This window comes from Canis aureus, chromosome 4 (assembly GCF_053574225.1).
Source record: "Canis aureus isolate CA01 chromosome 4, VMU_Caureus_v.1.0, whole genome shotgun sequence".
NCBI lineage: Eukaryota > Metazoa > Chordata > Mammalia > Carnivora > Canidae > Canis > Canis aureus.
This window is the reverse complement of record NC_135614.1, coordinates 31121627-31144973: the sequence shown is the minus strand read 5'-3', so window position 1 is coordinate 31144973 and position 23347 is coordinate 31121627. Positions and strand designations below refer to the sequence as shown.

The window sequence follows — 23347 nt, the reverse complement described above, 5'->3', positions numbered from 1 at the left end:
ACTAAATGAAACGAATACTATGAAAAGATGTAAGTGTCATAATAACAAAAGATGACACTTTGGAATAAGGAACCCATTTTAATAAAATAAAATGTAAAACATGAGGAACTCCACTTCTGTCTCCAATTAAAATAACACAGTAGGTAAAAGACTCCATGGAACGCTTGGCTGTCGTCTTACATTTGAAATTCCAGTATCCAGTTTCAAAACAGTCATCAATCGTCAGTCCCAGTTTACCATAGAAAGACTTCTCCCCCCAAAATATAAAAATAAAATAAAATTTAAAAAAAAGAAAGACGGGATCCCTGGGTGGCGCAGCGGTTTGGCGCCTGCCTTTGGCCCAGGGCGCGATCCTGGAGACCCGGGATCGAATCCCACGTCGGGCTCCCGGTGCATGGAGCCTGCTTCTCCCTCTGCCTGTGTCTCTGCCTCTCTCTCTCTGTGACTATAAATAAATAAATTAAAAAAAAAGAAAGAGAAAGAAAGAAAGAAAGAAAGAAAGAAAGAAAGAAAGAAAGAAAGACAGAAAAAAGAAAGACTTATCCCTCCAGTCATGGCTGTGATTTAAACAATACAAATAGCACTAGGTAGTTTGCATCTATCTTAATACCCTTCCAAATATGACTTTGCTTCTGTGTTTTCCAGTTTATAAACTATTTTCTATAAGTGACTGTAAAAACATTTTGTTCTCTGGTGTGTCCGAGTTCTCTCGTTTCTTAATTTAATGCTGGCTTGACTTATTTAATGTATGGACAACCTTGTCTCACTATGTACTCTTCACTTTGCCTCCACTTTTCCGGAAACATTTTATCCCCTCAATATGAGTCTGGCCGATGTGTCAGTTGGACTAGTCTCAGCTCTTTGGTTTATCAATCACACATTCGTGTGGGTGCTAATGTGAGGTATTTTGGACACATGATTAAAATATAAAATCAATTGATTTTTTGGTAATGTTCTTGAAGAATGTTTAATGATATGGGAGAGAACTCTTGACATATGAAATGAAAAAAAGAGAGCACTGTCAAATTCTGTCCATTTGATGATTTCAATGTTGTTAAACTTAGGTAAGAAGCCAGGAATGTTACTAAAATGTAACATGTGGTTTCTCTAGATTAAGTGGGGTTCAAATTATCTTCCTTACCTTTCTATATATTTACCAAATTCTTTTAGGAGGATATGTTATTTTTAAATTGGAAAAAACATATTAAAAATAAAAAAGTCCTATCATGGTCCATGGTTCAGCTTCAATTGTACTGTTTCCTGGAAATACTCCCAGTGGATGTGACAAGTATTTCAAAGTTGTGGAGATGAACATGACAAGAGCCTGTAACTGTCAGATTTGGTCACTGAACCTCAGCCCTTGGGGTTCTTTTGTGAACTCATCTCAATCCGTCTTACTTTAGAGTTACTTATTGTGCTCACCTGCTGTCTTCTCCCCAGTTCTTCCTCCCGAGGGAGACCAGAGGAACAGAACTGAGTCTCTTTTTTTGGTCCTGTTTTTTTCTAGGACCAGGCACAGTGAATGTTCCCTGTATTTGTTGAATGTGATCAATTAGATTATCCATAAAAAGAAATTCTTTTTTTTTAAGATTTTATTTATTTATTCATAAGAGACACAGAGACAGAGACAGAGACACAGGCAGTGGGAGAAAGAAGCAGGCTCCTCTAAGGGAGCCCAATGCAGGACTTGATCCCCGGACCAGGGATCACGCCCTGAGCTGAAGGCAGATGCTCCACCACTGAGCCACCCAGGTGTCCCAATAAAATAAGAAATTCCAATTGGATTTAGAATTGCAGTTCCACTGCAAGGCCAGTGGAGCTCATACTCTAAATAAAAAGATGCCGAGTTTAGGATTAAGACCTCTGCTTCTCACCATGGCCTCTAAGAGAGGAGCTCAGCCAGCCTCTGGGCACCCACACCCACAGTGGGCCAGCCCTCAGTCACCACTCCTTTTACACACTTGCTATCTTTCTTGAGCTACAGGCCATGCCATTTCCTTCACCTCCAGGGCCTTCCCACCTATTTTCTGTGCATGAAAGGTCTATCCCTGGGGTGCCTGGGTGGCTCAGTCTGTTGAGTGTCTGTGCCTTCAGGGCAGGTCATGATCTCTGGGTTGGAACCCAGACTCAAAAGGAAGTCTGCTTCTCTCTCTCTCTCTCTCTCTCTCTCTCTCTCTCCCTTTGCCCCTCTCTACTGCTCATTTTTTCTCCTTCTCTCAAATAAATAAAATCTTAAAAAAAGAAAAGGTGTATCTCCTTCCAGCTGGCCACTTCCCTGTTGTCCTGCAAGTTTTGACTGTAATAAGCTGACCTGGTCCCTCCCAATAGTGCATTCTGCTTTCCTTCTTGCCCTTTCCATAATCGTCACTCTGTATTTGTGTGAATATTTGCTCTCTGCTCCTCTTTCCTGCTTCTCTGGGATCTTCAGAAAGTCAGGTCATCTTGAATATGGCTGATTCCAGCATCTGGCACAGAGCTTGGCACAATCATGGGCTAAGGTGAACAGAGCTGGCTCACTGACACCAAATAGGCTTGCGCATCAGCACAACAGGGACTCTGTGGAAGGGGCTACCTGGAGGCCGCCACCTTCTTGGAACCCCCTCCAGATGCTGGGAAGACAGGCAGGCACCTCATTCTGTTTCCTTCACTTAAGAGACACGGTCTTACTTCCAGGCAGCTCTTCTCTCTCCACAGGGAGCATGGTGCCCCCTGAGAAAAAACTTCACTGGGCAAGCTGGGCCCCTCCCTTGGCCTCCGCATCCTCAGCTTTGGTCCTAATCAAAAGATGATCTTAAATTTAAAAGCAGATTACCCAAGATAAATGGGTGGGGCCGATTCAATTAGTGAATATTCTTAAGAACAAAGCTGAGAATTCCCCAAAGAAGAAATTACCAAAATGGAAAGCAGCTTCAGCTCTTGCCTGCATTTCCAGAGAATTTTCCCTACAGATTTCATTCCCTCCTTCACAACTGAAATAAAATCTCCATGTATTTTAGGACATAAAATACACTTTTTTTTAAAGATTTTATTTATTTATTCATGAGACACACACAGAGAGAGAGGGAGAGGCAGAGACACAGGCAGAGGGAGAAGCAGTCTCCATGCAGGGAGCCCAATGTGGGACTCGATCCCGGGTCTCCAGGATCAGGCCCTGGGCTGAAGGCAGGTGCTAAACTGCTGAGCCACCCAGGCTGCCCTAAAATACATTTTCTAAGTGAAATTTTTCAAGAGGCTTGCCATTGTCTCAGGTTGGAAGCCAGTGAGGTGCCCATAAGACAAGATTCATCACATCAGAGATGGCAGGGAAGGTGTTCGCCCAAGTGCTCACGTGATGTGCAGAAAGAAGCTGAAGGAGACCCCAATGTACTAAAGAGACAAAGACTCAGAATATTTCCTACCTGGGAAGGAGAGAGAGTAGGTGACCCAAATGTTTCTCTACCCTTGAGTGGCATGTTACTAGTACCTTCAGAAAAGAGGATTAAAAAGATAAAGACCTCTCCGAATTTGCTTTTCCATGTCCTATTTTGCTATTTATTAGACCAACAATCCAGTCTTGAGGCCTGATAAAAGGGCACAATACTTTGATTCAATTTGACATCACAAATTTGTCCATCATCAGGGGTGAGATATTCCAGCTATACCAGCAGAAGGACATTAGATGCCAAAACTTTCAAGAAAATGCGCAAGATTCCCCACTGGCACTGTCAGGTTGATAACTGCATTTCTGGCATATTTCTATTAAAGAAAGAGGTCTTGGCGGATCCCTGGGTGGCACAGCGATTTGGCGCCTGCCTTTGGTCCAGGGCGCGATCCTGGAGACCCAGGATCGAATCCCACGTCGGGCTCCCTGCATGGAGCCTGCTTCTCCCTCTGCCTGTGTCTCTGCCTCTCTGTCTCTCTGTGTTACTATCATGAATAAATAAATAAAATCTTAAAAAAAAAAAAAAAAAGAAAGAAAGAGGTCTTGGTTTACCTCACATCACTAGGTCTACACCCAAGGGTAGGGACCAAAGCATTAGCTATTCATAGAAGAAACAAACGCCAGGGCCCAGATTAAAGGACAGTATTTTCACAGTAGTTCAGAGATCCTTTGTGTACAAGGGATGCCCCTATAATGTACCAAATCACTACTTTCAGGAATTTTCTTGAAGGGGAGTTGAAGGGTGGGACCTCCATCTGTTAAAACAGTATGAAGTAGAACACTCCAGGGCACATACCTTGAAGGGCACATCAGTCATGGCTCATGAGGGAGGCTTCACCATGAAGCAAGTCAGAGCCATGGCATGGCATCCAGATCCTCTCTGGACACAGATCTTTAATAATGAACCATCATAGTGGCATTTGGCTCAGTCGGAAGAGCTTATGACTCTTGGTCTCAGGGTTGTGAGCACAAGCTCACGTATTGGGCATAGAGATTACTTAAAAACTTGAAAAAAAAAAAAAAGAACAAACCATCATAGTTTAATAAAACCTTGATGGAAGATCACATAAACATTCCCAGGAAGTGGACCAGCAACTCCACGGTACATGATGGCCACATGGAAGCATCCAGGTCTTTATAAGTTCCTTGTGCCCCAATTTATCCTTTGTAGTTTGTGCAGAGCTCATGTATTCTTTCCTATTGAAAGCAGATGTGTGTTTTCCAGCTGAGTTCATTTTCAGTGAGAGAATGCCCCAAAGAGCTCAGGGTGTGGTCCCAAGAAGCAATTTTATCCACCAAAAAAAGGATTTTCCAATGCTATTTGCTAAGTCTTTTCAATGAGAAATATTCACTTATTTACAAGAATTTAAATCCTTATTGTAGAATACAATGTACTACAAAGAAATTAATAAAAACTTTGCACAAACCAAGTTTGGTCCCCCTATTCTTTCTTTTTGTCTTCTCTGTTTAGGCAATGATGAACCTCTGCCTTTTTAAAAATTGTAGAATGGAGGCACCTGGGTGGCTCAGTGGCTGAGCATCTGCCTTCAGCTCAGGTCATGATCCTGGGGTCCTGGGATCAAGTCCCACATCAGGCTCCCTACTGGGATCCTGCTTCTTCTACCTATGCCTCTGCCTCTGTGTCTCTCATGAATAAATAATTAAAAATAAAAGTTGTAGAATGGACAAATAGGCAATGTTCCTCATGGGCCTATTCCTTGGGGTATACCTCAAAGACTTTGTGTTGGTTTCTCCTATTACTGAGGAAAAGAACAGCAGATCTGTTACTGCCATTTCAACGACACTGTTCTGATGTGCAGCAGAGGCATGAGGTGAATGCAAGACAGAGGATCCCATGGAGCCCTTGCAAGTTGATAGAAATACCTGTAAGTTGATAGGAATTCCTTGTGACCACATCTTAGCTGAGCCAGGTAATAACACACTTGAAGAGGTTCAATACTTTATTGACCTGAACACTTGGCATACAGCTACCAGCTACCTGACCTTCACCTGTTCCCTGGCCAGAAGAGCATCTCAGAAGCAGAGGCTGTTAAGGAGAGGCCCTGCAGTGATCAGGAACTATCCAAAGCCCTGCAGCAGGGTCCCCTCTGCAGCTGGCCAGTCACTTGCCACCCTCCTGTTCCTCTCCAACCTCAGTTCCCTGCTAGAGCTGTCTGGGGAGCAACCAGCCAGCCTCAAGTCCTGACCTTTGACTTATACAAAGTCCCAACACCCTCCCCCAAGCTTAAGATCCAACCTAGATCACTAAACAGTACATCCCAATTCCCCATTTCCAAAGGCAAAGCAGTGGCTTCTTGCACCCAAGGCTTCATCCCACTTCAACAGGTGTTCACCAAGAGGTGCCAACAACTCAAGGGACCTGGACCCAACCCAGGGAGCCAAAACTGGACACTTCTAGTGCCCAGTTCTCAGGTGCATGGAGGTTAGAGAGCGACAGGACTTGCTTATTGAGTCCCCGTGCTGCACTTCACACACTGGCTGAATGCAGTGTTCTTGCAGAAGCTCCAGAAGTTCCAGCCTGGACTCTGACCCCAAACTTGCACCAGCTCTGGCTTGGATGCCTTTGTAATATGTGGGAGTCTGGGAGGGGCAGCAGGGATTTCAGGGTAGCAGGTGCCTTCTGACAGCCCAGCATGGAGCAGGATCCACCATTCAGGGCTGGGCCCCAAGGCTCCTCTAAGCTGGTCTGCAGGGACCTCAACCCACCAGAACCCAAACCGACTCCTAGCACCGCCCTTGGCCTGTGGAAGTCCCATCCACAGAGAAATACAGGCCCCATACATACTAGCTGGGTCTTTCCAAACCTCTGCCAAAGGAAGAAAAAAAAATGGAAAGCACAAATAAAAATTGTAAAATGCAAAATACATTACTACATATGCTCTAGGCATAAAGGGGGTGTTTCCAAGGACTTTACGGCAATAGATTTGAGAATTCAGGTGAGATGGACATATTTGGGGGGAAATTCAACTTGCCAAAAATAACTCAAGGAGAAATGATTGTCCTATAATCAGAATTTGTAGTCCAAACTCTTCCCATAAAGAAAACATCAGACCAAACAGATTAGCTGGCATACATAATTTATTCCAAAGCTATCTTAACATGATCTAAATGCCTAAAGATAGTGTTAGCAAATTTTTAGAGGGCATCTCAGTCATAAACACAAATGCCATCTTAAAATATTAGCAACTCAAATAAATATTAACTAATTCCAAAATACATAGGGATACCTCATGACCTAACTGGGTTATTCCAAGAACACATTATTTAATATAAGAACTTATCTAAATCACTACATAAACAGGTTATCAGATGAGAAATCATATTATGGCAATCAATGGAAAAAGAAATTAAAAATTTCAAAATCTGTACAGAAGGAAATAAACTGAGCTAATTAGAAGTAAATGGACTCCTTTGGCAGAAATTGATAAATAGATAATTTCAAACTGAATGGGAAATAGGAAATGTAGACAGTGATGCCACCCCTTGCTATTATAACTCAGTATATATAGACTACACTTCCTTGCCCTAATGCAACTCTCTGTAAGTCAGTGAATACAAACCTAGCCTATGGTTTTGCTGCAGATGTATTTATATCCAAGATTATTTACTGAAACTTATTTTTATAATACATCATTCTATAAAAATTAGCCAACTTGATTTTCACTGAACGTTGTATACCAGAACTCAGAGTTGCTACTTCCCTACCTAATCTATATCTTATTTATAGTAACAGATGGAAGACATTTACAAAATGAAGTAGATCTATATGTCATATTACCTTGGAAATATGTAGGAGACCTGTTTTATCCTGCAATTAGCATAACAGTTTGGGTTAAAAATCTAAAATATATAAAACACATTTTATAACATAGGAGAAAGCATAACAGATGGACATAAAATACTGAAATGCTTGAGAAATGATTCTGTATTCTAAAACTCAAAATTATGAAAACCATTTCAAAAGTTACAGGCTCACAGACACCAGGCTATTTCCCAAAAACTAGTTAACATGGCTTTTTTTTTTTTTTTAAAGAATTTATTAGAGAGTACATAAGCAGGCAGAAGAGGCAGGGAGAGGGAGACTCAATCCCAGCACCCCCAGGATCATCGCCTGAAGCAAAGGCAGGCGCCAATTGAGCTTCCCCACAACATAGCATTCAGATGCTCAACTGGGTACGTGGATCTTGGGATCTTGTGACATCCTGTTGATGCACATCCACGCTCTAGGTTAATTCCTAAGCAGAGCTCTCAGCCAAGGGGACTGGTGAGGGCTGCACACCGGCTCAAGTATAGCATCATCCGGGGGCTCATGGGAGGTGTTGCAAATTCCTGCTTTAGATGGTCTCAACCAAGGGGCTGCGTCTTAGATGACCAAGCTGATGTTGTCAGGATGGCCCCTGCAGTCAGGGCTCCAGCAAGGACATATGCTGCTGCCCGGGTTCTGCAGAGTAGAGAGCTTTGCAGTAGCAGCAGCCTTCTAGGCTACTCCAGAGGCTACTACAGGGGAGTGTCCTTTGTAACCTTGTACTTCTGCTTGCCTATCTTGTCTCTGGGGTGGGGGAAGGGGACTATAACTGGAACAAGTGCTCTGCCAAGAGCCTCTTTCTTCCAAAGCCCTAACAGCTGGTTGACAGCTGTCTTCTGTCTGTGTTTGCTGGTTTCATGCTCCAGACTCTAGTCCAGCTTTTCTCCAAGACACTATGAACTGCACAGCCAGGGACCCTGTTGCCCTACCAGGATGGATCATCAGTGCTGCATATCTTGTTCAAAGGGTATTAGCAGAGACCTGACCACTGCCAGTTTGAGAACACCCACTGTTGCGACTGAAGGGAAGGCACATGCTGCCCTATATCCCCAGAACTCAGGTGCATGGAGGAGCTGATCCTGGAACACCATTTGTCTTGATCATTCTGAAGCCCAGGCTGCTGCTGAGGATATCTAGCAACCATTCTGCTGTTGTCCTTGATACAGTGAATACAGCGCATAAGGACAATAGACCTGCTGCTGCTGCCTCTCCCCCTGCTGACTATAAACACTGTGCAGGACGAAGGCCCTCGAAGTCCAGCTCTGCCCGGTGTCAGGCTCATACTTCTCATGATACTGCACAGAAGTAGGAAGACTGTTTGCTGGTTTGTAGCTATAAAATGGATAGTTGGAATACAGCCCGCTTCCCAGGTTACCTTGATACCCCAAAGCATAGCTCAGTTCCTTTTCAACGCCTGGGACCCTGGTGTCACCTGAGCCATCCTGTTGACTGGAAACCCACTGAGTCTCTGGAGACAAATGGCCTGCTCCTCCTGGAAGGGCAGCCAGGGTAGAGGAGCAGGTGTGCTCAGGGGCCCTGGTGGGGTCCTGCGGGTCCTGGAGGCTTCCATAGGGATGACCCTGGGCAGAGGACAGATGCAGTTTCCTAGTAGCAAATATTCTCTGTCTCTCTTTAAGTGGCAGGCGGGCTCTTTTGTTCTGGAACCAGTTCTAAAGAGAAAAGAGATTCATGAATTATCAAGTTGCCTCATCTGACATCATTCCACAACACATCGCCATATACATTCCGGATACATTTGTCCCACATGGGAGAGAATGCAGTTAAGCCTTGTCTCGGTGTCATCAGGGACTTTCCTCCTGACGTTAAGGGAGAGGAAAATAAAGGCCATCTCTCCTGGGGCTGCGTGTGTGATGACGAAGTCCAGAAGTCGTGTGGTGAAGCCCAACCACCTCAGTCCCCCGTGGTCCATTTGCAGCCTTGTTTGCATTTAGACAGAACTCATCCCTAGTTCTTCCCTAAACACACTGAATTTGCCCCACATCATAACTTTATTTAAAGCAGGATCTAAAAAAATAAATTAATTAATTAAATAAAGCAGGATCTATGCCCAGTGTGGAGCACAGCACGGGACTTGAACTCCCAACCCTGAGATCAAGACCTGAGCTGAGACCAAGAGTCAGATGCTTAACTAACTGAGTCACCCAGGCACTGCCCCCACATCACAACTTAAATTTTAGGGGCAGCCCCGGTGGCGCAGCGGTTTAGCGCTGCCTGCAGCCCAGGGCATGATCCTGGAGTCCCGGGATCGAGTCCCACATCAGGCTCTCTGCATGGAGCCTGCTTCTCCCTTTGCCTGTGTCTCTGCGTCTCTCTCTCTCTCTCTCTGCATTTCTATGAATAAATAAATAAAATCTTAAAAAAAAATTAAAAGTTTAAAAAAAACAACTTAAATTTTACTCAAGCTGCCTCACTAGATAGAATGAACTCCTGACTCAATGTATTCTAAGTTACTCTGCAATTTATGGTTTTCAAAGACTACACATAAGGAAGAGCTTGATTCATGACTTGATTTCATATTTTATGTGACCCTAAGTATTCCACTTAGCAGCTCTAATCTCCCATTTTTCCTCCCTAAAATGAGGACAGTTGTATGTGCCAACCACAATACCTAGGACTTTGGGGGAATGTTGAAATGATACCGTGCTTTCTAAGACAATCCATTCTAATAAGCCATAGTTGCTGTAGGTCAGTCAGTCATGCAGCATGGGTAACAGTATCTGAGGGGGCCTCTTGTCATTTTCTCACTCCTGGAATCCCCTCGATCTCCAATCTCCAAGTTCAGGGATGCTTTAGGGCATTGGTAGCAATGAACCTGGAAGGATCTCTGATCTACTTGTGATGATTGCTTAAGATAAAACTCATGCACAATGCTGAAAACCCAATACTCATTCTTAGACTATAAAACATAGATAATTTTACAGAAAGCAGAGATGCAAGAGTCAATTTGTCAGAAGTTACAGGGCCGAATAGAAGATCATCTCATGAGGACTCATCCAAAAAAACAAGTGCACCCACTTTCTCTAGTGTAACAGCTTCCTAGAATCCTCCCCTAAGCTGTTTTTGCTTTCTTATCACATCATAGGCATTTTCTCTAAACACATGCATCCTTGAGTTAACCCTATAGTTTGAATAATCATGTGTATCCTTCCTATTATGAATCATCTTATGAATCTATCCCTCTGACAAGTATGGATAATGAAAACTTTTAAGATTAAAAAGCAGTTTGAACTTGAGAAACCCAATAGTCACGAATCTAGAAATGTAAAAAACAGAAACAAAAACAAAAACAAAACACACCAGTATAAAAATGTTTAAGGGATCCCTGGGTGGCGCAGCGGTTTAGCGCCTGCCTTTGGCCCAGGGCGCGATCCTGGAGACCCGGGATCGAATCCTACATCAGGATCCTGGTGCATGGAGCCTGCTTCTCCCTCTGTCTGTGTCTCTGCCTCTCTCTCTCTCTCTCTCTCTCTCTGTGTGTGTGTGTGACTATCATAAATAAATTTAAAAAAAAATGTTTAAGTATCTAACCACTCAATTCCTTCCTGCTTATTACCTTATTCAGATTTTCTACGTATTTGTATGGAATCATTGATCTTTCCTTGCAATGTTTCCAGCTCATGAAGCTTTTACAATTGAACATTACTGGGGATCCCTGGGTGGCTTGGCGGTTAGCGCCTGCCTTTGGCCCAGGGCGCAATCCTGGAGTCCCAGGATTGAGTCCCACGTCGGGCTCCCGGCATGGAGCCTGCTTCTCCCTCCTCCTGTGTCTCTGCCTCTCTCTCTCTCTCTCTCTGTCTCTATGTCTATCATGAATAAATAAATAAATCTTTAAAAATAAATAAATAAATAAATAAACAATTGAACATTACTTCTATAGTATTTGCCTATACTTTTACCTTCCAAAGCTACCTGTGTCTTCCTGTTGTCAAGGAACTAATAAACCCAGTGGTTTAGGGACAACAGAAGAAAAATACAATTCAAATTATGTGTATTAAAAAAAAAACCACTTCAATAATTTCATACAGCTGATGATTCACCAATCATTTCCAAAATCATATTGGAGATTTACCAAGATATTCCCCATGAACCAAGATATTGGTTCATGATGGGGCACCTAGCTGGCTCAATCAGAGGAGCATGTGATTCTTAACATCCAAGTCGTGAGTTCCAGCCCGTTGGGTGTAGAGGTTACTTACATAAATAAAACTTTAAAAAAGATATTGGCTCGTGCAACAAATAGTTATGAAGTACCCACTGAAGCTGTGAGGTATTATGCCAAGTGGGGTGACACTATCAAGACAAGTCCTTTCTCTTGCACTTCAGACCTGTATATCCAACTGTTGGTTTCTTTATGCCTCCTGGAGGTCTAATTGCCTTACCAAAATGTCGTATGTCCATATTGAAACTCCCTAGTGCCTCTGGCATAAAACCTCCATTCCTGGGCAGCCCGGGTGGCTCAGTGGTTTAGCACCGCCTTCAGCCCAAGGTCTGATCCTGGAGACCCAGGATCAAGTCCCATGTTGGGCTCCCTGCATGGAGCCTGCTTCTCCCTCTGCCTGTGTCTCTGCCCCTCTGTGTGTGTGTGTCATAAATAAATAAAATATTTTTTAAAAATCTCCATTCCTAGGCCTTCCCTTTAAAAAAAAAAAAAAAGATTTTATTTATTTATTCATGAGAGACAGAGAGAGAGAGAGAGAGACAGAGACACAGGCAGAGGGAGAAGCAGGCTCCATGCAGGGAGCCCATGTGGGACTCGATCCCGGGACTCGATCCCGGGACTCCAGGATCACACCCTGAGCCGAAGGCAGATGTTAAACCGCTGAGCCACCCAGGGATCCCAGGCCTTCCCTATCTTAAAGGCAACTCCAATCTTCTATTTGCTTAAGCCAACATTTTAGAGCCCTCATTATTATATATGCAATCATACAGAATGCAGAGAATCTCTCAGCAAACCATCAGCTCTACCTTCAAAATAACAGAAGTCTTCCTCGCTGTCTATACTTCCACAACTAGTGCCCTGGTCCAAACCATCATTGTCTCAACTCTAGATAACTGCAATACCTTCTTAACAGGTCTCTGCTTCCAGACTTGCCTCACAATCTGGAAAGAAACAGAACACAGGAAACAGGAACTTTTTCCAGGAAACAGAACACATTCATACCCACATTGAGATGAACAAGAGAAGTGGCCCAGATGTCACTGTATTCCATATGATGAAAAGCTATTGAACTTTTTAATTCTTTTACATTCTCCATGATGTCTACAAAAGATGCAAATGCAAAACTTTGAATATTTTACTTACATCAATCGCATATATTTGACAACAGAGTTGCCCAGCCAGTTCTTTTCGAATGGTAAAATCAGGGTAAGGATTCTCTTCAAATGTGTGATTAAGTAGGTACAACTCATCCTTGGTAAATTTACGTCTGGGTTTTCCATTTACTCTTCTCGCTTGTGTTTCTTTTACTTTGTTATGATCATCTTCAATTGAAGATCCTGGAGAATCTGTAAATGGAAAGACAAAAGCACTGGGGAATACTGATAGTATCTAGAGGGGGAAAAATGGTTCAATGGCTAACCATTCATAAGACTTTTTTTTTTTTTTTTTAAGAAAGTAAACCCTACCTCATACCTGTCTATAATAAGAATGCTAATGGGTTAGAGGTCTATCTTTAAAATTATGAAAAAATGAGATTATGAACCAGGATATGGAAGGATTTCTTTAGCCTAAGACTCATACACCACATGGAAAAAGAGATGAGAAAATGCTCAGCCTCATTGGTAATTGAAGAAATACAAAATAAACCAGCTCACACCCATTTGATAACCAACAATGTAATTATATAGGGTTGGGGGGTGAGGAAGGACAATAAAGTTTCAAGAAAGTAGGAAATCTGCATCCATGTTGGTACACTGTCAAAAAGTGTTCTAAGAGACAAGGACACTATATATTGATAAAGGGTCAATTCATCAAGGAGATAAAATATTTTTAAAAATTGTTTTGAGAGAGAGAGAGAGAAAATGAGCAGGGAGAGGGGTAGAGGGAGAAGCAGACTCCCTGCTCAGCAGAGCCTGATGTGGGGGCTCAGTCACAGGATCTTAGGATAATGACCTGAGACAAAGGCAGATGCTCAACCAACTGAGCTGTCCCCATACCCCTGAGATAAAACAATTTTTAATATTTATGAACCAGGGATCCCTGGGTGGCGCAGCGGTTTGGCGCCTGCCTTTGGCCCAGGGCGTGATCCTGGAGACCCGGGATCGAGTCCCACGTCGGGCTCCCGGTGCATGGAGCCTGCTTCTCCCTCTGCCTATGTCTCTGCTTCTCTGTGTGTGTGTGTGTGTGACTATCATAAATAAATAAAAATTTTGAAAAAAAAAATATTTATGAACCAAACCTCAGAGTTTCCACATTGAGAACATTGACAAAAATTAAAAGAAATGGGAAACAATAATAGACTTCTATGTCCCAGTTTCAATAATGGATAAAACACCAAACAAAAGATCAATAAGGAAATAGGGGACTTGAACAACACTATAGACCAGCAGAACATAACAGACAGTTATAGAACACTCTACCTAACAGCAGAATGTACATTCTCCTCAAGTACACGTGAATATTCTCTAGACCACATGTTTTAGACCACTAAATAAGTCTTAAATTCAAGAATATTGAAATCATACTCCTCTCCACCCCCAATCATAATGGAATGAAATCAATAGCAGAAGATAAATTGGAAAATCCACACATCTCTGAAAATTAATCAACACCCTCCTGGAGGGTATTATGCTGAGTGAAGTAAGTCAGTCGGAGAAGGACAAACATTATATGTTCTCATTCATTTGGGGAATATAAATAATAGTGAAAGGGAATATAAGGGAAGGGAGAAGAAATGTGTGGGAAATATCAGAAAGGGAGACAGAACGTAAAGACTGCTAATTCTGGGAAACGAACTAGGGGTGGTAGAAGGGGAGGAGGGCGGGGGGTGGGAGTGAATGGGTGATGGGCACTGGGGGTTATTCTGTATGTTGGTAAATTGAACACCAATAAAAAATAAATTAAAAAAAATAAATATAAATAAAATAAAATAAAATAAAATTTGATCCTGCAAAAAAACAAAAACAAAAACAAAAACAAACACCCTCAAACCACCAACGGGTTAAAGCCATAGTGAAATCAGAAAATACCTTGAGACAAATGAAAAAAAGAACACCAGAATTTATGGGATGCAATGATAGCATTGCCAAGAGAGAAGTGATAGCTCCAAACAAGCACATTTAAAAAGATCAGAAATCAACAACCTAACTTTATATAACTCAAGGGACTAGAAAAACAAACCATCCAAACTCAGAAGACAAAGGATCTAATGCAGAGAAGAGTGCAGATAAGCAAAGAATAGATTTTTTTTAAATTGAAAAGCAAAACTATTAGCTGATTTTTTGAAAGGATCAACAAAATGGATACATCTTCGCCTAGAGTAACAAAGGAAAAAAATAAAATCGGAAATGTGACCATTACAATTAATGTCAAACATAAAAATGATTATAAGAGAATACTATGAACAAATGTACACTGACAAATTGGATAACCTAGAAGACATGGATAGATTTCTGGAAACACACAACATACCAAGATTGGGAAACATTGCTGAAAGGAATTAAAGAAGATACAACAAATAGATTATGTTTGTGGATTGGAAAACATCTTACCAGTGTAGGAGGTCTATACTACCCAAAGTGATTTACAGATTCAGTGCAACCCCTATCAAAATCCCAATGGCATTTTTTTTTTGTGGAAATAGAAAAATACATCCTAAAATTCTTTTAGAATCTCAGGAGACCCTGAATAGCCAGAATGGCTTTGAAAAAGAACACTTTGGAGATCTCACACCTTCTAATTTAAAAACTTAACAAAGCTATGGTAATTAAAGCAGTGTGGTGATGACATAAAGACAGACAAGTAGACCAATGGAATAGAGTCCAGAAATAAACCCTCACATTTACAGTCAATTGATTTTTGACAAGGGTGGCCAGACCGTTCAAGGGGAAGAGATGGTCTTATCAACAAATGGTGTTGGCAAATTGGCCATCCACGAAGTTGGACCCTTACCTTACATTATATACAAAAAATTTAAAAATAGATCAAAGATCTCAATGTGAAGAACTAAAAAAATAAAAACTGCTAAAAGACAATGGGGCAAAAATCTCATGACATTGGATTTAGAAATCATTTCTTAGGAATCAAAAGCACATAAGATGTGAGGGAAAAAAAAAAAATCAGACTGCATCAAAAATTTTAATTATGGGGAATGCCTGGGTGGCTCAGCAGTTTAGCGCCTGCCTTTGGCCCAGGGTGTGATCCTGGAGTCCCAGGATTGAGTCCCACATCGGGCTCCCTGCATGGAGCCTGCTTCTCCCTCTGCCTGTGTCTCTGCCTCTCTCTGTGTGTCTCATGAATAAATAAATAAAATCTTTTTAAAATGTTTAAATGTGTCAAAAGATACAATTGACAGATTGAAGAGGCGATCTATGGGAGAAAATACCTGCATATAATATTTAATAAAGGGTTAATATCCAGAATATATTTTTAAAAACTGCTACTCAAGATTAAAACAAATGTGATTGAAATGGTCAAAAAACTTGAGTATTTCTCCAAAGATATACAAATAGCTACAAGCACATGAAAAGATGTTCAATTTTACTAATCTTTAGGGAAACACAAATCAAATCCTTAAAAGAAACTTTCATCATAGTTTGTCTCTGCCCAAATGTGTCCTTTATTTTTTTAAAGTTTATTTAAGATAGTGCAGGGGGAGGGGCAAAGGAAGAGGGAATCAAGCAGATTCCCAGGTGACCACAGAGCCCAAGGTGGGGCTGGTTCCCAGGACCCTGAACTCACGACCTGAGCCAAAAATCAAGAGTTAAGAGGCTTAACCGGTTGACTGAGCCACCTACCCGCCCCAACGTATGTCCTTTACACTGTTGAGCATTTTCTCTACTTTCTACCAGCCCCAGGTTTCTGCTTCTGAATTCCTGAACTAACCAGAAAGTTCTTTTCCTTCTTTCTCACTTTCATTGTTTCTCCTTTCCCAGGCGAAAATATAGTACACAAATTAGGAGCAGGGCTAATTCTCAGTAGAGAAGCCATTGGCATTTGGAGTCAATTCGTTGTGAAAAACCATCCCACATATTGCCACATAGAAGCCCTGGCTCCCTCTAGTCATAGAGACAACCTAAAACCACCCCCACACATTTCCAAATATTGGCTCTAGGGACTCAACCCTTTCCTAACTGCTGCTGAATTAGTTACCGAACTCCTTTTGAGTCTCCCCTTCTCCACGTATGTTAATGCATGAAGGCATTAACAACAACAACAAATTAGATGAATAATCCATGTAAAGCATTTTGAATAAATCCCAGTTCATGCTAAGAACATAATAACTGTTGGCTCTTTAGCCTTTTCTCCCAGAAACTCAGACTGTCAGGGAACCATGATCATTTTGTGTTCCAGACCACCTATAACCCAGAGCCAAAGATGATGGCTAACTGAATCCAGCAGAGGGAGGAAAGCTGGCAGCAAGAGAGCAGTCTGGAAGCTGATTCCTAGCCCTGGATCTCTATCCATAAACACAGTAATGTGGAAGATCCAAGCCTCCCTAACTTGTTCTGGAGTAAAACCCAAACAGTCTACAAAGACTACAGATTGCTTAAAGAGAAACATTACCCTAGAATTTCCAAATCTGACCTTTTTCATTAAGAGCCCCTCCTTACTTTGCAAGCCAAGAGAGAGATTCAGAAGTCAAGTCAGTCTGCAGTGAGGGGATTGCCTAAGGAGAACAGCTCACAACCTGTAATATTCAGGTACTTCTACTTGTGGGAGCATAAGGACTAGATTAGCTGCTATCAAAAAATAAATAAATAAAAATTAAAAAGCCAGTGGATGAGGCAGGTCTTGAAAACACAAATAATGGTCATTTTCTTCTGGGTTTCCCATAAATGTTTCCTCAGAGAGTATTAGGAAAGGAGGGCAGTACGTGGAGAGATCCCTACACAAACTGGAAGCTAATTAACTCTGCAAAAATGCTAATCTCATTTGTGCTAAACCCAATCCTATATCAACAGAAAAGGCCGGAAGGGAATTAAGGAAAGAAGCCCCCATTCTTTGTAAAATGCATCTCCCTGGGCCAAACCTTTCCTGGTTTCTTGTGACCGTGAGCATGTCATTCCCCCCCACCCCCCACACACACAGTGCTCTCAAAAGTTATTTGCTCCCAGTGTCATAATTCTTATTTAGGGTGCTAGGGAAGTTATTTACCTCTTTTACTTTGGGAAGTAACACAAATTGGAAGATAGTTAAATGCATTGCCCAAGGGCCTGAGCAGAAAGAGGCAGAAGGTGAAGGTCAAATCTAGCCTTCAGGCCAGACAGAGTGCTGAGCTCTGCAAATCCCAGGGCCTCAGATGAGGAAGGGGGAGGATGGATTCCCACATTAACCCCATCTAAGTTGGCTAGAGTCCAAGAGTCTTACAATTTAGTTGTTACTGGTGTTTTTTTAAGTATGTTTTCAATACAATACAGGAAAACACAGATAATCAGCCATAATCCCAACCACTCTTAGGAGTTATTAAAAATCGAATAAAAATTTCGCACGCTTCACATCAACTGTCCCGGAAATCCGGACATTCTGAATTATGTCTTAAGGTGCAAAGGACAATTTCCTTCATGGGAAATAGAAGTATTTGAGCTCTAGAAGTTTTATTTAAATCCTTGATCCTTGGGGCACCTGGGTGGCTCAGTCAGTTAAGCATCTGCCTTTGGCTCAGGTCATGATTACTGGGCCCTGGGATTGAGCCCCACATTGGGCTCCCTGCTTGGCAGGGAGCATGCTTATCCCTCTCCCTCCACCCCTCCCCCTACTCATGCTCTCCATCAAATAAGTAGATAAAACCTTTAAATAAATCTTTGATCCTTAGCTGGGAGTAAGAGACTGATCCAAAGTAAAACGAAGCACTATTTTTAAAATCTTTACCTTCTCCCACAAACTTCCCACTTTCCCACCCATTGCCCTTGAGCAGCACCCAAGATCTCCAGCTTGAGAGCTTTTTTGGAGATTCTAGCAAGGGAGCACACCTACCCGTATACCCATCACGGGAGGAGGGTCCTCCTCTATCGGGAAGGTTGACCTCTTCGACCGAATTCACAGCTGAAAGAGAGAGGCACACGGAGTGGTAAGGGAGGAAGGGGACATGCACCTAGCCAGCCAGATCAGCTGAAATCAACCCTGTTGATCAACGGGGTGACAGATGTCATAGCCAGATCACCCTCACATCCAAGATCTCCAGCTTGAGCTACTACTGCTTGTGAGGTTCCACGTTCTACAGGGTATGGGAACATACAACACAGAAACAAGAGCGCTCTGTTCACCGAAAAATGGTACTCAGGTCTTTGCTTAGGGATATCAGCTGGATATATATGGCCAAGACTGGAGGGAGGGGAGATCTTAAGTTATACCCTGCCCTTCCCCCCCACACCGTCCCTACCCCCTGCCGCTCACTAAATCTATGTAAAGAGTTCCCAGCAGCTCTGAAGAGCAAGTGTGCACATTTATTAATAAAAACTCAGTAAAAATAGCAAGCAAGCAGACATTCTTTTGCATCATCACAGACCCCTATGGACAGGCCTTTGGAATCCACCTACCTGTGCTCAAACTCCGGGATGGAGGCTGAGGGCCCACTGGGCAGGGTTGAAGGCTACTGTCCTCCCAGGCCACACTCTGCATCTTTGGCTGCTCTCCGGACCCTGAGATAAAGGCCATTTCCACAGGAGTTTCAGGAGGACTTCACATCCTAAAGGCACAGCACCTGGGCCACCATTGCTTTGGGATGAGTCCGGCACAGAGACAGAGATGGTGATGGGACCAGTGGACTCCCGGGTCTACCAGTCTGTGGTTGAGGGGCCTCTGACAGATGAGTCACAAATCACTTATTAGCCTACCACACAGAAGCCACAAGGCGTGGCTGGAACAGACTACAGAGCCTTCTTGCCCTAATTAAGGGTTCATCTAGACAAAAAAAAAAAAAAAAAATCAAAGCCAAAATCCCCATATTTTCTGAATCTACTCTCAAAGAACAGGAATGTCAAGTCTCTTCTATATCCCAGGCTTGAAAAGTTCCAAATTATTTCTGAACTTCACAGAATATCAGATCATTTATGAAGTCAGAAAAAACTAAAATCCCAGCACTGCTTCAATTCTTTCAGGATAGCACTTTTGGTTTGGGAATTTTTTTTTTTAATTTTTTATCCTGTTAACTTTTCACCATACATGAAAAGAGAGAAGTGATCCATCACTCAACTGTGCTATCCAGCAACATGGCCCCTCTTATTTCATGAGGTCGCCCATTCTGCTCATCCCAACACCCCCTCCTTATTTTGAAGTGAATCCTACACATATTATTTCACCCCAAAACACTTCCATTTATGCTAAAACATAAGAAATCTTCTTCTAAAACCAGTTCCTTATTGTCTGACGTTCATTAAGGTTGGGTCTACTTTTTCTAAATCTGCATCCCCATACAGTTTTACTGAGATATAATTGACAAGAAATTCCTTTTATGTAACCAAAGTTTCATTTTGAAGTACCCGAGCCTCTCAGAAAGTCCTACTGCCCAAATCCAGTGTATAGCAACCACCGTCCCATCAGTGACATGAGCTGTTCCCAGCTTCTAGGCCTGCACTTTTAAAAGATGAAAGCTCAAAGCCCTACAAAACACCAGAACATCAGGTAGGCTGCCTCCCACCAGAGAAACTCACCACTGGGAGCCTCTTTGAACCTTGAGCCCAGGATCTTTCCAAGTAATGAAGTGACAAGCACTGGAGCAGCAGTTATATAGTCCTGAGGTGCCCACCCTAGACGTGCCTTACATTCAGCCCTGGTTGGCTCCACCCTTGACACGCCTCTTGATGACTTCACCAAATTCACCTTTTCGAAACCTAGTTTCCATTCATTAAGCACCAACTGAAACTAGTTTTATTTAATCCCCATAACACCCTGACAAGGTAGGTAGTATTTTATCCCCACTTAGTCTTTTTTTTTTTTTTCTTTTTTTTTTAAATTTATTTATGATAGTCACAGAGAGAGAGAGAGAGGCAGAGACATAGGCAGAGGGAGAAGCAGGCTCCATGCACCGGGAGCCCGACGTGGGATTCGATCCCGGGTCTCCAGGATCGTGCCCTGGACCAAAGGCAGGCGCCAAACCGCTGCACCACCCAGGGATCCCATATCCCCACTTAGTCTTGAGGACACTGGAGGCAAAGAGGTTTAGGGCACAGAGCTAGTCTCTGACAGGGGCAGTCTGACCTCTGACCTCACGTTTGTCACTATCACCCTATTACGCGTGACAGACCGCTGGCTGCGGGAGGACAGACGCTTCAGATGGTTCACAGATGATCCACATTGCTTGAGAGATCCCTGACTGAGGCCTACTGGGTGAGGTTGGAGGCAGGAGAGACCAGAGACATACTAAATCAGGATTATGGATGTTGGATCATTTGCTACTTCTTCTACATCCTTAAGACAGTCCTTTGAGATCATGGAAACCTCCATTGGTGTCCTCACAGATGAGGACACCGCAGGCCATTGGCGTCTTCTACACAACTGTAGGACTTTCCCTAAACATGTGGAGCAAAGTTTTTTTAGGCTCCAGGTGTGGTAACACAACGTGTGCTTGACAACCGTTTCAGATGATTTTGTCAGAACTCAGAGGGATCCACACGTTTCCCCCTGCTACAAATGTATGTGGCAGGCCCAAAGAACAGATTTTTCATACATTATCTAATTTAAATTGTAGCAGCCCAAGGTGGGTATATATATTATTTATACCCAATGTGCATGAGGACATTGAAGCACCAAGGGGTCAGACTCTAAAAGTAGGAAAATGTCTAGAGAACCATAAAGTAGATGAAAGTAAGGGTTTTATTTCATTTTTTAAAGATTTTATTTATTTATTCATGAGAGACACAGAGAAAGGCAGAGACACACAGGCAGAGGGAGAAGTAGGCTCCCTGCAGGGAGCCCGATGGTGGGCGGGGATCAATCCCAGGACTCCTGGGTCATGACCTGAGCCAAATCAGATGCTCAACCACTGAGACACCACGTGTCCCAAAAGTAGGGTTTTTAATTAGGCAAATTAGCGCCTGGCTGGCTCAGTCGGTAAAGCACACGATTCGATCCCAGGATCGTGAGCTGAAGCCCCACGTTGGCCAGTTGAGCATAGAGCTTAGCTTAAGAAAAAAATTACTCCGTATTCATTGGGCCAGTTGATGGCTGAGGTGGAAGGGGAGCCCAATGTTTCTGGCTTGATCCCAGCATAGATCCTGCCTCACCAACCAAAGTGAAGAAAAAGCATGAGGACCAACCCAGGCTTGCCGGGCAGATGAAATCACAGGAGAGCCCGTCAGTGAGCTCTGGCTGTAGGTGAGTCCCCTGCTGGCTGCTGGGGGCAGAGGCATTGATGGCCCCCCAGGGTATTGTTGGGGACAGTAAGCAGGCACTGGGAGGTAGTTGAGGGGAATATTTAGGGAGCAGAAAGGGTTGGAGGAGTCTGGAGCCTAGGAGAGCAGAGCAAACCCAAAAAAGGTTGTAGCTAAACTGACTTCTCTGGCCCATTCAGAGTTCAGATCAAAACTTTTTGTTTTAGATTTTCTCAGTACCTTGCATTCACGGGGGCCCCCTCTCTAAAGCCGCTTCCCAAAAGCACTTTTACCAGACACCTTCACTTCCTTACGTTACTTGCTTTACATTTTTTCTCACCTGCAGTCCATCTCACCTCTGTTTCTACTCCATTTTTGGACGTCACCCTCAAAGATCAACAAGTCAGTCCTGAAATTGCCCAATCTTAAGTTAGTCTTCCTCCCTAAGTCATCAAACATTGTTGGCCAATCTTTAATTCTTTTTCTTGAAAACTCTTTTACTTCAGATGCTTTATAATAAACTTGGTTTCGAGGTATATCCACTGAGTTCTTTGAACTTTTTAAAAATACCCCATAACCATAAGAGCCCCATGCGTACCAGGTCCTGGGGTATTGAGGCCCGTGATAGGGCTGCGAACTGCACAAACATGGTCTCTGGGCTCAGAAAACCAGCATTCGGGTGAATTTTTAGTATTTAACTCCCAATTATCACCTGCAAAGAAATGTCAGAACTTACTAGAATACCTAAGTCAGACTTTCATGACCTGGCCACGCTTCTTTCAGCTTGGCCTTTGAGACTCCATGGCCTCCTGCAAACTCTTAGCTCCAGCCAGGCCAGGCCATTTGCAGCTACCATGAACTGTCTACCTTCCTGGCCTATATATCTGCCTCCAGAGCTACGAAAATAACTCTCTCCCTCTGCTCTTCCCCTACATGTGCACTCGCTCTTCCTCTCTCTCTCAAATAAATAAATCTTAAAAAAAAAAAAAAAGTTAAACTTAAATGCCCCAAAATATGTTAGTTCTCAGTTTACTTACTTCAAAGATGCAACATTTTCCTTCCACACAGGTATTTGAAACAGCATTCCATTCATTTATTTACTCCATACTGATTTCTGAGCCCTGACCCTGTGCCACAGTCGTTCTAAGGAGATTAGCAACAATGTGTTCATTATATCTAAGTCTGGGTCATTTTTTCTTTTTTTTCCTTTTAACAAAGACGTTACATTTGCCTCTAGGTGATACTCCTTTCTTTTCCTTTCTCTATGTATGTGCTTAATGGGAAATTATTAGGTATTTTCACTCAAAAGGGACATTATTAGGTATTTTCACTTCCTTCCCTCTCCTACCCCATACTGAAATATTGGTTGCTCCCAAGAAGTTGATCTCTGTCAAATTGTACGCAATGTGCAGCAGTATTCCACAAGAAAGTACAATTATTTACACAGGCATGAGGATGCTTGTGAGGGTTAACCACAAGGCCACAAGCCCAGTGGAGGTAAACTGAGGACAGGCCTAAGAGCCTTATAGGAGTCCCCCAAACCAGCCCTGGAAATCAACACCTGGATTTCTGGGATAAAAATAAAGGTGTGCTTTTTCACAGCTGTATGC

At 42.8% G+C, this 23347-nt stretch overlaps 1 protein-coding gene across 3 annotated transcripts; it reads right to left on the bottom strand.

Moving 5' to 3' along the window:
• Window positions 1-7425: 7425 nt before the first annotated feature.
• LOC144312449 (cytoplasmic polyadenylated homeobox-like protein 2) lies at window positions 7426-22871 on the bottom strand. Of its 3 annotated transcripts, none has more exons than XR_013377928.1 (5): window positions 22775-22867; window positions 18966-19067; window positions 18403-18471; window positions 12571-12773; window positions 7426-8917 (listed from the first exon to the last, which is right to left on the bottom strand). XR_013377928.1 is itself a non-coding variant. In XM_077895190.1 (5 exons), the coding sequence occupies exons 2-5, from the start codon at window positions 19081-19083 to the stop codon at window positions 8381-8383; spliced, it is 927 nt and encodes a 308-aa protein (XP_077751316.1). In that variant the 5' UTR covers window positions 19084-19227; window positions 22775-22871; the 3' UTR covers window positions 7426-8380. The 3 variants fall into 3 exon arrangements, 2 of the variants coding, with proteins under 2 accessions (XP_077751316.1, XP_077751317.1); XM_077895190.1 differs by having other exon boundaries at window positions 18966-19227; window positions 22775-22871; XM_077895191.1 differs by lacking the exon at window positions 22775-22867 and having other exon boundaries at window positions 18966-20268.
• Between the last annotated feature and the right edge of the window lie 476 nt (window positions 22872-23347).